This window comes from Hyperolius riggenbachi, chromosome 3 (assembly GCF_040937935.1).
Source record: "Hyperolius riggenbachi isolate aHypRig1 chromosome 3, aHypRig1.pri, whole genome shotgun sequence".
Classification (NCBI taxonomy): domain Eukaryota; kingdom Metazoa; phylum Chordata; class Amphibia; order Anura; family Hyperoliidae; genus Hyperolius; species Hyperolius riggenbachi.
This window is the reverse complement of record NC_090648.1, coordinates 267,263,632-267,280,717: the sequence shown is the minus strand read 5'-3', so window position 1 is coordinate 267,280,717 and position 17,086 is coordinate 267,263,632. Positions and strand designations below refer to the sequence as shown.

The following is a 17,086-nucleotide window of genomic DNA, read 5'->3' as shown; positions in this document are numbered from 1 at the left end:
GTGATGATGCAAGGCTGCCGGCATGGTGACGACTGACATCACCTTTCAAGAAGAAGGACCCGGACACTCGGGCCCAGTGTCGCCGGGAGCCACCTGGGAGAAGAGCCAGATGGGCGCCGAGGGACCTCCCGACCTACGGTGTGCTGGAGAAAGCCCCATGTAAGTTCAGATTTAGATTCTAGTTACTGCTCGGAGTCCCTTTAAGTCTTAGAGACCACATAGATCAAGTCCACGTAAGTCTGTATCTAATGAAGGGGGTGCGTGATCAAGTTGGATACGCTAGGGTGGAGGACCCTGCAGAGGCATACAATCTAAAGTGATAATACATTAAATTATCACAGCATATTCCCCTTAATGAATAATGATATTGGCAGAGAACTACCTTTTGTGAATATCATCCTTTAATACATATATTTTTGTTAGCAGTAGTTGGTATTTGTGTATGAATCTTTTTCAATTTATATACACATGATTAATTATCTTTAATTTCCAAACTCAATGTAACTATGATACGTTCAAGTACCCCTAAAACCAACCTGAGTGACCTAGGGGTTTGCATACCACATGCTGAGAACCTAGGCATTGGAGGATATCTTTAAACACCTGGGCCCATATGTAATTAACTTTTTCTCCTGAGTTTTCTACTAGGTGATATATTCACAACTTGTCATAAAATGCCCTTTAACCTCCCTAGCGGAATTGACAAATATACACGTCGATACAAAACATGCTGTGAACAGTGTTGACATGCATACACGTCAATACTCTCCTGCACTGTATATTAGACCCTTGCTTTGCACATTTAGGCAAGTTACAGGACAAAAAATTATGAAAATTAATTGTATCACTTTTTTCACAGAAATCCTGGAGAAATTGAATGCCAGGGAGGTTAAGCCACTAGCAAGCAAGAAAATACTCAAAATAAATTTGATAGTACTTTTTCATCAACTTTTGGGTACTTTTTCAATTGTAAAATGCTGAAAATGTAGTTTAATGTGAAGATGAAAATTATCTTCTAGGTCAGTGCTGTCCAACTTCACGGGTACGGTGGGCCAAATTTTTTTCAGACTACATGGTGGAGGGCCGACTTCACTAAATTGTGCACCAATACCCCCCCCCCCCCCCTCCGTACACACATGATCTGGAGGCAGTTTACCCACAAAAATACACATGATCTGGTAGCAGTTTCCCCACAAAAAATAAACAAGATCGGCCAGGTTTTCCTTAATACACATGATCTGGCATTGTTTGTTTCCAACAAAATACACATAATCTGACATTGTTCCCGAAAATTTCCCTCCCCCCACACAAGAACTGGCAGCATTAACCTCCCCCACAAGAACACCAGGCAGTTTTCCCCTCAAAAACACATTAGGCAGTGTTCCCCTTTAATAAAATGTTCCCACTTCATAAAAAAAACACACAGCAGGGGTACTGCTTCACCAGAGACACACATATGGATGTTATATACATCCCCGCAGGCACTGGGCATCGATCTGTAGCAGGGTTCACTGGTTCCTTTCACAGTGGCCAGCTGTACATAAACGTTGTATTCAAAGGAGAATTCAGGGCAGCCGAAAGCATCACAGAGATGTTTATCTCACCTCTCGTTCCTGAAGCACAGGCTTCCAGCCTGCTTCTTGTACACTATCCTTTTTACGGACACTGTTATCTTGCTTGATGAATGAGTTCCATCTCTTCACACTTCCCTCGGCTGCTGCGTATCCGAGAATGACAACTGCTTGGCCAGCTCTCCCGGAGAAAAGAGCACTGCCCTGGGACTTGCCTCACTGCAGCTCCGGGCTTCTTGAAACTAGGAGAATAGCCAGGGAGCAGTTTGGACTGAAGTGCAGTTCCAAAACTACCGCGCTTTCCCTCAGTGACATCACTGCCCAGTGCCGGCCCCTGCTCCAGTCAGACTGTGATTTACCAATGGGGCCACTGTGGTAGAGTCTAGGTAGGGATACAGTACTCTCCTGCTCCAGCCTGTGCTGCTATTCTTTCCTGTGTGGTAGGAAGGAGTGAGACTGCAGCTGCTGACACTTCAATTAAAAGACGCACACCACAGACACGGAGCTGGCAGCAGGCGGGCCACAGCAGGAGGCTTGGCGGGCCGGATGCGGCCCGCGGGCCGCCAGTTGGACAGCACTGTTCTAGGTGATAACTCAGGTGAATAAAAATAATGGCTCCACTGTGGACATCCATGGCAGGGCTGTGATCTAGTGTGAACCCAGGCTTACAGAGAGAGAAAGAAAGAGGATGAGCAGAAGAATCCTGCTGCAGCTTACAGATGGAGCAGTCAGAATTATCTAGCATGTGTACATAGCTAAGTAATCATCACTGCTGTCTTGCCAGTGTGGATCCTCAATCTGATTTTTTTTTTGTCTAGAATGCTATCTTTAGTGCATTTACATGTCTTTTTTTATTTTGTGGGTCTCCTCCTCTCTCTTTCCAGTACATAATGGTGGATTCATTTACATCTTCCTAAACTGGCCCTAGAGTGTCTATACATAGTAAGTACATATGTTTACTCAAGTAATGAATGTGAATGTTCTATGTAAAATGGTAAGAGCAAAGTGTAATACGTAGCTGCTATATGAATAGCAAATATTTACATAGCATGCAGATGCAGCACAATACATTTTAATAATTAATACACTTGTGCTCCAACCAGATGTGTCACTTCATACTGACACAGCTCATAAGACACAGCTACAAATCAATGTGGGTTAGCTGTACTATTAGAGATGAGCATTATTTTTCTTTTTTTTATACACCGATCTTGCAAAGCGTTTTGCAGTAATGAAATATGTTTTGGAATAAAGGCCAGCTCCAGGCTTTTCTCTATGTAGTAGAGAGTCCCACTACTCTCTCATTAGTCTATCATTGGTGTGCACCTTTATAAACTCTGGGCAATACTTGGCTGTGCTTTGAATAGTGGCAACAGTACAAAGCATTTTTCTTCCTCTGCTTACACCTCTTACACAATGGCTGTCCTGTCAAAGCCAGTTTTGATGGTGTGTGTATAGTTTGATTATTATAAATGCAGTGCTGGTGGAAGGAGGGCAGTGTAAAATGTGCATTAGGACTCATGGCTCTGTAGCTACACCACTGTTCCATAACAAATATAACATGGGGCATTGAGGAATCATCAACTGGGGTCTTAAAGGACTTCTGAGTCCAACATTATGTAGGTAGAAAAAAACAACATCTTGTAAAAGTAATACCTTTTAAGGAGTCCAACATTAAAATCTATTTTTTACTCACCTGGGACTTCTTCTAGCCCCTCGCAGCCATCTCAGCCCCTCGTCCTCGGCCCTCTGCATTGTCCCGCTGGCCACCCGTGATGATTGCGACCCTGCCGGGCGGGTCAGGTCTTCTGCGCCTGCATGGGCACTTGTGCCCGTGCTTTCACATCATCTGGTGCATACTGCACCTGTGCACAACTACTAATTCATCCTTTATCCAATTCATGGTATATCACAAGAAAAATTAGCTAGTTTCAACTGGATACAAGTTTTGTATTTTTCATGCTTATGAGTGGAGGAGATGCCTAGGCACTTATAAGTACAGGACACTTATTCCACTTGTTACATGCTGCATCATACACATCAATAACAAACACCATCATTTTATCTAAAAAAAAGACACATGTAGTGCCCTTTATCGTGTTAATGGAAGTGGAGAAGATGACGCCAGAACTTATAAGGGTAGACCAACTCAAAAGAAGAACATTACCACTAGTAAAAATAAGGGCAAAATATCTAAAACGATATCTATAAAAATGGAAGGATCATTCATGGATAACTACTTACCCTCCTTTAATGTAATCAAGAAATGAAACTTCTGTTTCCACCAGAAAAGAGAGCAACGTAACCTAGAATTAAAGATGATTAGACATTAACAGAGGTATAACTGTATCCGTCACACAGTTTGGTCCTAACACTACTATGGCTGTTTATTACTTTTTCTAGTCTACATATTTAATGACCAAATGTCTTTACATCATTTTTACCTTTAGTGCAAAGCAAGTAGTAGATGATGCAATTTAATTGATTGAATCAGCCCCCTTCTTAATCTGCATGCAAGGCATAATTATTAGCATATCTTTGGTTATTCCTTCCTAAAGTGAACCCGAGGTGAAAATAATCTGATGAGATAAACAATTGTATTTATCCTCTTACTCCTCCTAAAAATGAATTTTTTAAACATCCCAGGATGTTATTTTATATTTCAACATTTAGGAAGTAGATTGAATGTTTTGTTGTCTCTGCTAAGTTGTGGTCTGTTAAGTGCCCCTAAATAAAAATACATGAACTGTATTGACCCTTTTCTCTCTCCCTCTGCTCTCAGAAATCTGTTGAAAATGGTATTCTGCCAGAAAAACTTGTATGGCTGTAATTTGCTTATCAGTAATGTTTACTATATTCCTGACAAGGTACTGACAAGACAGAAGCGGTCACTTATATCCTTAAAAATTAACTCTTTCAGGTAGCAAAATAAAATAGGTAAAACACCCTGGTTATTAATATGTTTAGTACTGTACATACACATGTTTATCTCATCATGTCACATGTCACCTCAGGTACACTTTAAGAGTAATAAAGTTACAAAAGTAATAGTCATCCATCAATTTAGTTTAGTTTGATTATGTAGCAAAATTAGAGAGATTCTTCAAAAAGTTCTTTCATTTGTTAGTTTCTGGGATTGTTTGCCATAGTCTCTTGTATTGGATTGTTTCTTATTCTCTGAAAGCCATATATGTGATGTTTGTAATACTATTAAAGCTCACCTCATAATATGTATGTACAGTAACAGATCAAGATATTTAATTTCATTAGCATTTGGATTGAATGTAAATGTAATATTTCATTTATTTACATTGAAATATTTTGTAAAAAATCATTAACAGACCATATATATTGCTGTAGTAAAAAAAAATAAAATGATCTGAACATGGATTATTAGCAGAAAGCATAATAAATTCCACACACCCCATTCTAAATTTCCTGTGGCTAGATTAAAATCGTGAGCCCACTGCTGTCCTTTTCTTTTCTATCTGGGGAAACATTGAGTGAGCATACATTTGTCACTATTACAAATACACAGTTTTGATTCTGTGACACAAAAGCAACTTTGTTGTCATGTGAACTTTAGGTACCTTAAAGAGACACTGTAACATCAAAAACATCCCCTGGGGGGTACTCACCTCGGGTGGGGGAAGCCTCGGGATCCTAATGAGGCTTCCCATGCCGTCCTCTGTCCCATGGGGGTCTCGCTGCAGCCCTCCGAACAGCCGGCGACAGACCCGACTGTCAATTCAATATTTACCTTTGCTGGCTCCAGCGGGGGCACTGTGGCTGCTTTCGGCTCCGAAGTAGATGGAAATACCTGATCTCAGTCGGGTCCGCTCTACTGCGCAGGCGCCAGAGACTTGCGCCTGCGCAGTAGAGCAGACCCGATGGCGATCGGGTATTTCCGCCTACTTCGGAGCAGACAGCAGTCAGAGCGCCTGCGCAGGAGCTGGGAAGGTAAATATTGACGTCACCGCTGTACGGAGGGCTGCAGCGAGACTCCTGAGGGACGGAGGACAGCGTGGGAAGCCTCATTAGGATCCTGAGGCTTCCCCCACCCGAGGTGAGTACCCCCCCAGGGGATGTTTTGACGTTACAGATTCTCTTTAAAGGGAACCTTAACTGTAAAAAAAAAAATGAGTTTTACTTACCAGATGGCTGCAGGGGGCTGGTAGATGCCCCAGGTAAGTAAAACTCTTTTTTTTTTACAGTTAAGGTTCCCTTTAACCTGAAGCAGGTGGCAGACATCTCCAAACATTGTTGGTTGAAAAGGTAGCCATATTTATTCCATATTTTTCCTATTTTAATGTCCTATAGCAGTAAAACACTTCTTTCTATTTTGTAATTATTTAACTGGTTCCCCGCCGCCGTACAGTATATCTACGCTCCTTTGGACTTCACTTCCCCGCCCGGAGCGTAGATATACGCACCCCCCGCCGCTACCGCCGCTACCGCCGATGTCCGCTCTCCCGCTCGCACTCCCGCGATCGTGCACGCCGCTGCCCGCTCGCCCGGAGATCAATGAACGGGAAAATACATTCCCGTTCGTTGATCTCTGCCCCCGCAATGATCTGCTGCTTTCGCTAAGCAGCTCGATCATTGTAAAAAAAAAAAAAAAATACCAGCCTCTTTGTACTTCCTCCAAGCTTCCGGAAGGAAGCTTGGAGGTCGCATTAAACTGTTGCCATCTTGTGGCCAAATAGTAAACTACACCCTAAACTATTTTTCACACACACATACATTACTTATACAAAAAAAATTAACTCATTACCTCCCACACTCCCCATTTTTTTTTTTTTTGTAATTAAAAAAAAAATAAAAATGTACAATTAAAAAAAATACATAAATAGTTACCTTAGGGACTGAACTTTTTAAATATTTATATCAGGAGGGTACAACACTGTTACTTTATAAACTATGGGCTTGTAATTAGGGATGGACGCAAAACTGAAAAAAATGCACCTTTATTTCCAAATAAAATATTGGCGCCAAACATTGTGATAGGGACATAATTTAAATGGTTTTATAACCGGGACAAAAGGGCAAATACATTTCATGGGTTTTAATTACAGTAGCATGCATTATTTAAAAACTATAATGGCCGAAAACTGAAAAATAATGTTTTTTTTCCCATATGTTTTCCTATTTTCCCATTAAAACAGATTTAGAATAAAATTATTCTTGGCATAATGTCCCACCTAAAGAAAGCCTAATTGGTGGCGAAAAAAACAAGATATATTTAATTTCATTGCGATAAGTAATGATAAAGTTATAGGCGAATGAATGTAAGGAGCGCTGAAAGGAGAAAATTGCTCGGATGCTGAAGGGGTAAAACCCCTCAGTTGGGAAGTGGTTAAAGGACAACTGAAGCGAGAAGAATGTGGATACTGCCATATTTGTTTCCTTTTAAATAATACCAGTTGCCTGGTTGTCCCGCTGGTCTATTCAGCTGCAGAAGTGTCTGAATAACACCAGAAACAAGTATGTGGCTAATCTTGTCAGATCTGACTATAATGTCAGAAACACCAGATCTGCATACACTTATTCAGGCCTATAGCTAAAAGTATTAGAGACAGAGGATCAGCAGGATAGCCAGGCAACTGGTATAGCTTAAAAGGAAATAAATATGGCAGCCTCCATATCCATCTTACTTCGGTTGTCATTTAAGTTATTTTGTGGGTCACCTCCCTTTTCATAATAAAAAGGAGTTACCAGTATCAGCTGTCAAATTTTACTTAGTTCATGTGTAAAGACAAAACAAAACGATGTGTACATGCGTGATGCATAGGTATGTGATGCAATACACCCTATCCTCATAACGATGCATGATGGTTCAGCTTAATGAGGATGAAACAAGTAATAAAGAAGTATACTCCCACACCATCTGGCATCATCCTCAAAACATTAGTACATAATAGCTTTTATACAAGTGATGCTAAAGAGAATGCCATTCACTGATTACCCAGTAGCTCAGGCCAATCAGTGTTGTTCAGTACCACATGGGGCTTTACTGGCACTGATGACAGCACTCCTAGCCATTTAGCTCTTGCAGTTTTCAAGCATACCACTAGTGTAAGTAATGGAATGGAATTATAGAAATATTTGCTTCCTCTTGGAATGGAAGCTATATTGGGAAATAACCTAATCTCACACTGTGTTACAGCTTGTGTTTGTAATCTGTTTAAGTCTGTAATTTGCACCCCTATTATTTATTGTCCTGGGCTATGTAATATGTTTGTGCTTAAAACATTAAAGATAATGATTATAATGAAAAAAATTGGCATCACCAGGAGAATGATCCTGGGAATAACAAGGCCATGCTTCACAATCACAACCATTAAGCAGCAGAATTATGCATAGGTATAGGCTCTATTATAGCCTTATACATATGCATACAGTGATATTCGGGAGATTCTGGATCACTTTCACAATACTTATTGCAGTAAGTTATGTAAACACACAGTATTCATTGCATTTACATACCACACTTCCATCCAGCCATAGTTTAAACTAGGAAAGGTTTTTTATTCAACAGCAGACAAACAAATAACTAAATACAGCTTTCCTTTAGCAACCAAAAACATCAAAGAAAACACAGTTCCATGAACCAAAGTTGGCTCTTCCCTCTCTGGGAGAACCAGCACAACTGAGCATTACACTATCTAAGCACAACTGAGCATTACACTATCTAAGCACAACTGAGCATTACACTATCGCAGCACAACTGAGCATTACACTATCTCTGGTTGTTTCTTCTTCTTCCTGGTGGCCCAGAGGCCCTTGCCTGAACGCATTAACCCTCTCAGTGGGAAGACTTTATGGATGCCATCAACTCTGGGCTGAAGAGGCACAGACTCGCTACTTTCATGATCAACTGAGTGGCTGGTTGAGTTCCTTCTGTTAGCAGTTCTCTTTCTGCATGGCAGGAACTCTTGCTGCAGTTGACTTAACATTTAATAACATTCCATAATTGTTTTAAAGGGAACCTAAAATGAGAAGGATGTGGATTTTTAATTTTAAAATAATACCAGTTGCACGACTCTCCTGCTGAACCTGTGTCTCTAATACTTTTAGCCACAGCCCCTCAACAAGCAGATCAGGTGCTCTGACTGAAGTCAGGCTGGATTAGCTGCATGTTTATTTCAGGTGTGTGATTCAGCCACTACTGTAGCCAAAGAGATCAGCAGAACTGCCAAGCAACTGGTATTGGTTGAAAGGAAACATCCATATCCCTCTCAGTTAAGGTTTCCTTTAATCATCAGCAGGGCCGGATTTCTGGGAAGGCCACAGAGGCCACGGCCTAGGGTGTTAAAATCAGATAAGATCAGAAGGGCGGCAGGACTTGGAGAGAGAAGAGATTATATGTCAAAGTAAATCATCTCTTCTGGTCCGTAAGCGCAGCCAGCCAGCGCCCTGCTCTGCACTAATAGCTGAATTACAGAGTTCCCCAATACCTGCATCGCTCTCTCTCACACTTCTTGATGTGTTATAACAATCAGGATCAATCATAACTGCCACCTGATGATACATTCCTGGTGATGGACATACAAGTGGATGTGAGAAATAAAAGGGATTTACATTACAAAGCAGATAGAACTAAGTTCCGCTGAGTTTTAATGCAGGCATTCACAAACATCGGTGAGATCTGCTAGTTTCTTTACTTTCTCTTTTACAGCTGTGACACTGACCCCAGCAGTAGTTAATTACACTCTTATCTTCTAACCCTAATGTATGACTGTTTCTCTTTTGTTTTTTTCTTCCTAGTTAGCAGTGGTCTCAGTTAACTCTTTCCCGACTCATTTTCTATCCTTCAGCTCATACCATCTATAACTGCAGGAATAAAAATGCTGTTTGCTTCCCTTTCATTGCTACACTGTCACTGTCACCTGAGCTGTTACTACCTCTATGCTAGTGTGTATGGTTTGGCATCCTGCTTTCCTGTAGCAGTAGAGCATTGTACCATCTTAACCATCAGCGAAAGCAGAAAGTTTTGAATCAGGATGATACCATTGATTGGCTTAAAAGGAAAAGAGTAATCTTTTTGCTAATAGTCCTTCTTCAGACTTTGTTCTTGTATACTGTCAATATGTTAGATCACACCACCATATGTACATTCAGCATTCAAAAGAGATACATAGATTTTTCAGCAAATATAAATAAATGTCATTCAGATGCTTTAAAGTACAGCTGAACTCTTGCACAGGACAGAAGGAAAACAGAGAAATGTACCCTGTATGTATTTAGAGAGCCTGTCTAATTCCCCCTCCTCTGTGTCTAATCACAAGTTTTAATGTATCTCTACACTGTGTCACCTGACTGCCACAACTTCTAAGCTCATTTGAAAGCATAGGATGTTAACGATATGTCTGCTTCCATGAAAGCAGGAAGTAGACACACTGCAGATGTATTGCGGGATTTATATCAGCTGTAACAAATACATGTTTTTCTTTAAAGGTTATGTTGTTGCATATCTTTTAGAGCAGAGAGGTAGTTTTGAGTTCAGGTCCACTGTAATTACAACAGAACATCCAAAGTGGGTCCTGACAGGATGTTTGCTACTTACCTGTTCTCTGTTTTGGATGGGCTTCTCTCCATTGCACTGCCCTGCCACCTGTTTGTGGCTCTGACTGCAGCCAGTCGCAAAGAAGCAGGACAAAGAAGCAGCGCATGCTCTGTCCACTCACGCTCCCTGTAATTTCTCTCTCCTGCCCAGGTGTGCACAGCAACCGAGGCCAGTATAGTGTTATGCACTCTTGACAAGTACCGGTCATACATCAGCGTCATTTCTCAAGTATGCATTCCCAGAACACTATCAGCTGCTGTGCACATTCGGGCAGGAGCGCAAATTACAGGAATTATTTGTTGAATAGGGGGCAGAGCAGCACAACTGAAATGAGCACATTAAAACCAGTGATCGCTAGTCAGAGTGTTGGACAGAATGTTTTTTGTTGGTGGGTGTGGGTGGTGGTGGGGGGGGTGGGTTGGTGACAGCAGGCCTAGGGCACTGGAAAGTACAAACCTGGCCCCTGACCATCAGTGGTTGCTATGTGGTCAGTTGAGCACCCTCATCTTGCTCTGAGCTTCAGGCAAACTTGGCAAGTTTTACCACAGCTGCACTACTGCCATGGCACAGTTGAGGATGCCCACAAGAACCCTGGAATGGACTATGAGCTGAAGTGCTGCTTCAAAGCTTCATACCAAGGCCATGCCCCCTCCCCTATCCAACCAATTCAAATACCAGATAGATATCAGTTTTCATTACCTTAGATGAGACAGAAGAATTTATGGTTTGATAACTACTCTCCAAAGAACGAAGCTCAGAGGATACTGGGCTCGATCCAATTAAATTTTTCTCCTAAGTTTTTTTCTACAAGATAATTTTTCATCTATGTTTAAAATAACTTTTAGCACTCTGAAATTGAAAAAGTACCAAAAAGTAGGTGAAAAGTAACATAAAAATTACTCTGGGTATTTTCTTGCTTTCTAATAGCTTAAAATTAATTTTCCATAAGATGTGAAAATATCACCTAGGACAGTGATGGCTAACCTTGGCACTCCAGCTGTGGTGGAACTACAAGTCCCATAAGGCATTGCAATACTCTGACAGCTCGAGGCATGATGGGATTTGTAGTTTTGTCACAGCTGGAGTGTCAAGGTTAGCCATCACTGACCTAGGAGAAAACCTAGAAGAAAAAGTGAACTGGATCAGGCCCATAATGTATTATAGATGAACAGCAATAGTCAGTACTAAAAAACACAATGTAGCAAATCAATGTATGCAACTAATTATTTCACTTACAGTTCCTGAATTCAGGTATTTTTTCTTCTTTCCTTTTTTCTTGGGATTTATCACCTAGAAACAATTATTTTCATTTAAGAATATGATATAATACATGCTAGACCACACTAAAAAGGGAACCAGTTATAAATACCTTTATAATAATGTTGATAAAATTGCAGGCTTAAAGTAAACATGTCATGAGAAAAATATGAAACCTGACATTCCTGGCCTCCTTATAAACTCACTGTGATCTTGATGGTATGGTTATAATGGTTTCTTGTCAGTCAGGCCGTCTGATTTGCATATGAAGTAAATAACTCATAGAGTACTACAGCATTTTAGCCAGGAAAACATAGTCTTTTAAAGGGAGGTCAGAAATGGTGCCTTCACATGTCTCTCATGACAGGTGTATTTTAAAGTGGACTTATAATTACAGAAATATGGAGACTGACATTCATGACTTTCTCCTAAAGGAAGCATCTTTCTTGACTGCAGTGCTGATGTACTAAAAACAGGTCCCTTTTGCAAAAAAAGATCACAGTCACATTTTTTTAACTAAAGCTTCAGTGATCAATATTTAACCTCTTGAGGACCGTGGTCTTAAACCCCCCCTAGTGACCAGTCCATTTTTACCAAAATAGGCCACTGCAGCTTAAGGCCTCGCTGCAGGGCAGTACAACTCAGCACACAACTGATTCCCCCTCCCTTTTCTGCCCACCAAACAGAGCTTTCTGCTGGTGGGGTCTGATCATTCCCCTAATGTTTATTTATTTTAATTAAAAAAAATTTACCTTATAAATGTATCTATTTTACTTTTTATTTTTTTTAAATTCCCCCCTCCCCTCCCCCACCAGCCAATCAGTGTGATCAGCTGACAGCGGATCACTTTCCTGCCTCCAGTACAGTGCTGCCTTAGATCGTAGTGCTGTACAGTGTTATTAGACGGCGGGTTTGCCGTCTAACAGTCCCTAGCAGTGATCGCCGCAGGGAGGCTGATAACGGAGCTCCGCTCTGTCACTCAAGCAAGGATGGGCAACGCATCAGCACGCATGATCCCCTGCAATCACCATTCCCAGCCATTCACGCCAATCGGCGTGGTCCTGGGGCTGCCGCGCTGCTCACGCCAATCGGTGTGGAGCAGTCGTTAGGCAGTTAATCAATTTGCATCAACCAGTACAAAGCATCCAGCTGCAGCAATGTCAGTGACATTAAATCAGATCTCTGCTGGGGTAGGGCAGCAAATAATCAATAACATGTATGATTATATAAGGTATCATTTACTTCATCTAACAAATGTACAGTATGCCTGCCTTAAAGAGAAACTGTAATTACATATAGTAGAATGTAATAAATTATTCAGCATCCTGATCTTCTTATGTCTCTGTATTGCCGTATATTGGTATGTAACCCCACCCTTTCCAGTGATTTTTAGCATAGGTTATTTTGTCATGCAGCCTTCTCCCCCAGAGAACTCTGGGGAAATTATGTGATGTACCTGCTCACCTCACAGCAGGGAAGAAAAAAATTTCACAGTAATTTTCTTGCTACCATTTCTAATACATGTAAAAATCAGGGTGAGATAAGAAATTACTTTAGGCTTACACTACTGACTAAATAACTTATGAATAAATATTGTAAAATATAAGCCATCTCATTAACCCCCTTGGCGGTATGATTCTTTCTGGATTTTAGGGTCTAAAAGCGGTACAACTCTTTCGCATGTTTTTAGACCATTAAACCAGGAAAAAATAATTATGCTGCTTCAGTAGCCCAGCACTCACCTCCCAGGGATCCAGCGCTGCAGTTCTCCTTCCATCCTCCGGGTGGTGCTGTAACCCTATAGTGAAATTGCTGGCTGTCTTCATGACGACAGATGGCGATCTCACCAGGGGGAAGCAGAGCCACAGAGGAGAGGAAAAAGAATGACCGCTGACATCGGGATCCCCCGGGAGGTGAGTGAAAAAAAGCCAGCTGCATGCATTGCTCTGCATAGATTTCCGGCGGCTACCATGGGTTCAGCTCTGGGTTACCGCTCCTGGCATTTATTTCCTTGACGAGCTGTACTCATGATTACTGCTAAGGAGATTAAAGGACAACTGAAGTGAGAAGGATACAGAGGCTGCCATCTATTTCTTTTTAACCACTTAAGTACCAGTAGAGTTGGGCCGAACCTCCGATTTTAGGTTCGCGAACCCTGTTCGCGAACTTTCGCAAAAGGTTCGGTTCGCGAAAAAGTTCGCGAACCGCAATAGACTTCAATGGGGAGGCGAACTTTCAAAGTTTTAAAACATTCTATCAGCTGGAAAAATGATAGAAAACATGTTTCAAAAGCTCTAATACCTGGAGCAACACCTAATTGAGTGAAATACACATCACTGCTGGAGGACCCACCCTCCCTCCCTCCCTCCTCCAAGCAAGGTCCTTTATACCATTTGCCTACCTACACTAATTAGTTATGGGACAGCTGCTACACACTCTGCTAGGGAGATTTTATCCTCCCTCCTCCCTCTTCCCTCCTCCCTCCTCCCTCCTCCCTCCTCCCTCCTCCCTCCTCCCTCTTCCCTCTTCCCTCTTCCCTTTTCCTCCTCCTCCTCCCTCCTCCCTCTTCCCTCTTCCCTCTTCCCTCTCCCTCCTCCCTCTTCCCTCTTCCCCTTCCTCCTCCCTCCTCCCTCCTCCCTCCTCCCTCCTCCCTCTTCCCTCTTCCCTCCTCCCTCCTCCCTCCTCCTCCTCCTCCTCCCTCTTCCCTCTTTCCCTCTTCCCTCTCCCTCTTCCCTCTTCCTCTTCCCTCTTCCCTCCTCCCTCCTCCTCCTCCCTCCTCCTCCTCCCTCCTCCTCCTCCCTCCTCCCTCCTCCCTCTCTCCCTCTTCCCTCTTCCCTCTCCCTCCTCCCTCCTCCCTCCTCCCTCCTCCCTCCTCCCCTCTTCCCTCTTCCCTCCTCCCTCCTCCCTCTTCCCTCTTCCCTCTTCCCTCTTCCCTCTTCCCTCTTCCCTCTTCCCTCTTCCCTCTTCCCTCTTCCCTCTTCCCTCTTCCCTCTTCCCTCTTCCCTCTTCCCTCTTCCCTCTTCCTCCTCCCTCTTCCCTCTTCCCTCTTCCCTCTTCCCTCTTCCCCTCTTCTTCCTCTTCCCTCTTCCCTCTTCCTCTTCCCTCTTCCTCCTCCCTCCTCTCCTCCTCCCTCCTCCTCCTCCTCCCTCCTCCCTCCTCCCTCCTCCTCCTCCCTCCCTCCCTCTCTCCCTCCTCCCTCCTCCCTCTTCCCTCCTCCCTCTTCCTCCTCCCTCCTCCCTCCTCCCCTCCTCCCTCCTCCCCTCCTCCCTCTTCCCTCTTCCCTCTTCCCTCCTCCCTCTTCCCTCTTCCCTCTTCCCTCTTCCCTCTTCCCTCTTCCCTCTTCCCTCTTCCCTCTTCCCTCTTCCCTCTTCCCTCTTCCCTCTTCCCTCCTCCCTCTTCCCTCTTCCCTCTTCCCTCTTCCCTCCTCCCTCTTCCCTCCTCCCTTCTACCCTTCTACCCTTCTACCCTTCTACCTATTCCCTCCTCCCTCCTACCGGAGGAAGGAGGGTCTCTTCTGCCAGGGAATTATACTATTTTAAAAACCAGTATACATCATACCATAGCTGGGAATACATACATGAGTATACATCATACCATAGCTGGGGATACATACATGAGTATACATCATACCATAGCTGGGAATCAAACCCAGATCTCACTGTGTGGTGGGCACGTCACCCCTAAGCACTGTACCAACTACAGAAGTAAGTGAAGCTTGCCTAAAATTTAACATTTATGCTCAATGCAATAGAACCATTAAGTTGCTTAAAGGAGAACTGTAGTGAGAGGTATATGGAGGCTGCCATATTGATTTCCTTTTAAGCTATACCAGTTGCCTGGCAGCCCTGCTGATCTATTTGGCTGCAGTAGTGTGAATCACACCAGAAACAAGCATGCAGCTAATCTTGTCAGATCTTACAAAAATGTCAAACACCAGATCATACCATAGCTGGGAATCGAACCCAGATCTCACTGTGTGGTGGGCACGTCACCCTAAGCACTGTACCACTACAGAAGTAAGTGAAGCTTGCCTAAAATTTAACATTTATGCTCAATGCAATAGAACCATTAGGTTGCTTAAAGGAGAACTGTAGTGAGAGGTATATGGAGGCTGCCATATTGATTTCCTTTTAAGCTATACCAGTTGCCTGGCAGCCCTGCTGATCTATTTGGCTGCAGTAGTGTGAATCACACCAGAAACAAGCATGCAGCTAATCTTGTCAGATCTTACAAAAATGTCAAACACCAGATCATACCATAGCTGGGAATCGAACCCAGATCTCACTGTGTGGTGGGCACGTCCCCCTAAGCACTGTACCACTACAGAAGTAAGTGAAGCTTGCCTAAAATTTAACATTTATGCTCAATGCAATAGAACCATTAGGTTGCTTAAAGGAGAACTGTAGTGAAAGGTATATGGAGGCTACCATATTGATTTCCTTTTAACCACTTGAGGACCACCCTTTACCCCCCCTTAAGGACCAGCGCTGTCTTAGCTGATCTGTGCTGGGTGGGCTCTGCAGCCCACTAGGGGGATGATGTGCTGGGGGGGTCTGATCGCTCCTGCCTGCCGGGTGTTGCGGGGGGGGCACCTCAAAGCCCCCCTCCGCGGCGAAATCCTCCCCCTTCCTCTCCTACCTGGCCCCCCCTGGAGATCCGGGCTGCACAGGACGCTATCCGTCCTGTGCAGCCAGTGACAGGCTGTCTCCTGTCACATGGCGGCGATCCCCGGCCGCTGATTGGCCGGGGATCACCCATCTGCCTTACGGCGCTGCTGCGCAGCAGCGCCGTACAATGTAAACAAAGCGGATTATTTCCGCTTGTGTTTACATTTAGCCTGCGAGCCGCCATCGGCGGCCCGCAGGCTATTCACGGAGCCCCCCGCCGTGAATTGACAGGAAGCAGCCGCTCGCACGAGCAGCTGCTTCCTGATTAATCAGCCTGCAGCTGGCGACGCAATACTGCGTCGCTGGTCCTGCAGCTGCCACTTTGCCGACGCACGGTATAAGCGTGCGGTCGGCAAGTGGTTAAGCAATACCAGTTACCTGGCTATCCTGCAGATCCTCTGCCTCCAATACTTTTAGCCCTAGACCCTGAACAAGCATGCAGCAGATCTGGTGTTTGACATTTTTGTAAGATCTGACAAGATTAGCTGCATGCTTGTTTCTGGTGTGATTCACACTACAGTGGCTGGATAGTGTACTGGTTAAGGGCTCTGCCTTTGACATGGGAGACCAGGGTTTGAATCCTGGCTAGGTCAAGTACCTATTCAGTAAGGAGTTCAAGGCAAGACTCCCTAACACTGCAGGGTGGCCTCTTGAGCGCGTCCCTGTGGCTGAAGCTCTTGAGCGCTTTGAGTCTGACAGGAGAAAAGCGCTATACAAATGTTTGGATTATTATTACTGCAGCCAAATAGATCAGCAGGGCTGCCAGGCAACTGGTATAGCTTAAAAGGAAATCAATATGAGGGAGGTGGGAGGAGGGAGGTGGGAGGTGGGAGGTGGGAGGTGGGAGGTGGGAGGTGGGAGGAGGGAGGTGGGAGGTGGGAGGTGGGAGGAGGGAGGAGGGAGGTGGGAGGAGGGAGGGAGGGAGGGAGGCCGGCCAATTAAAATCTCCCTAGCATAGTGTGTAGCAGCTGTCCCATAACTAATTAGTGTAGGCAGACAACTGAGTCAAATGGTATAAAAGGACC

The 17,086-nt window shown here is 43.8% G+C and overlaps 1 protein-coding gene across 1 annotated transcript in view; it reads right to left on the bottom strand.

The window, feature by feature from the left end:
* The window catches only part of CPNE8 (copine 8), a 372,678-nt gene that overhangs the window by 59,977 nt on the left and 295,615 nt on the right, over positions 1 to 17,086 (bottom strand). The window contains exons 12-13 of the mRNA XM_068276306.1: positions 11,374 to 11,427; positions 3,816 to 3,877 (exon numbers count right to left, since the gene is read on the bottom strand). Of these exons, the coding sequence (XP_068132407.1) occupies positions 3,816 to 3,877; positions 11,374 to 11,427 (116 nt within the window). The remainder of the gene's footprint in view (positions 1 to 3,815; positions 3,878 to 11,373; positions 11,428 to 17,086) is intronic.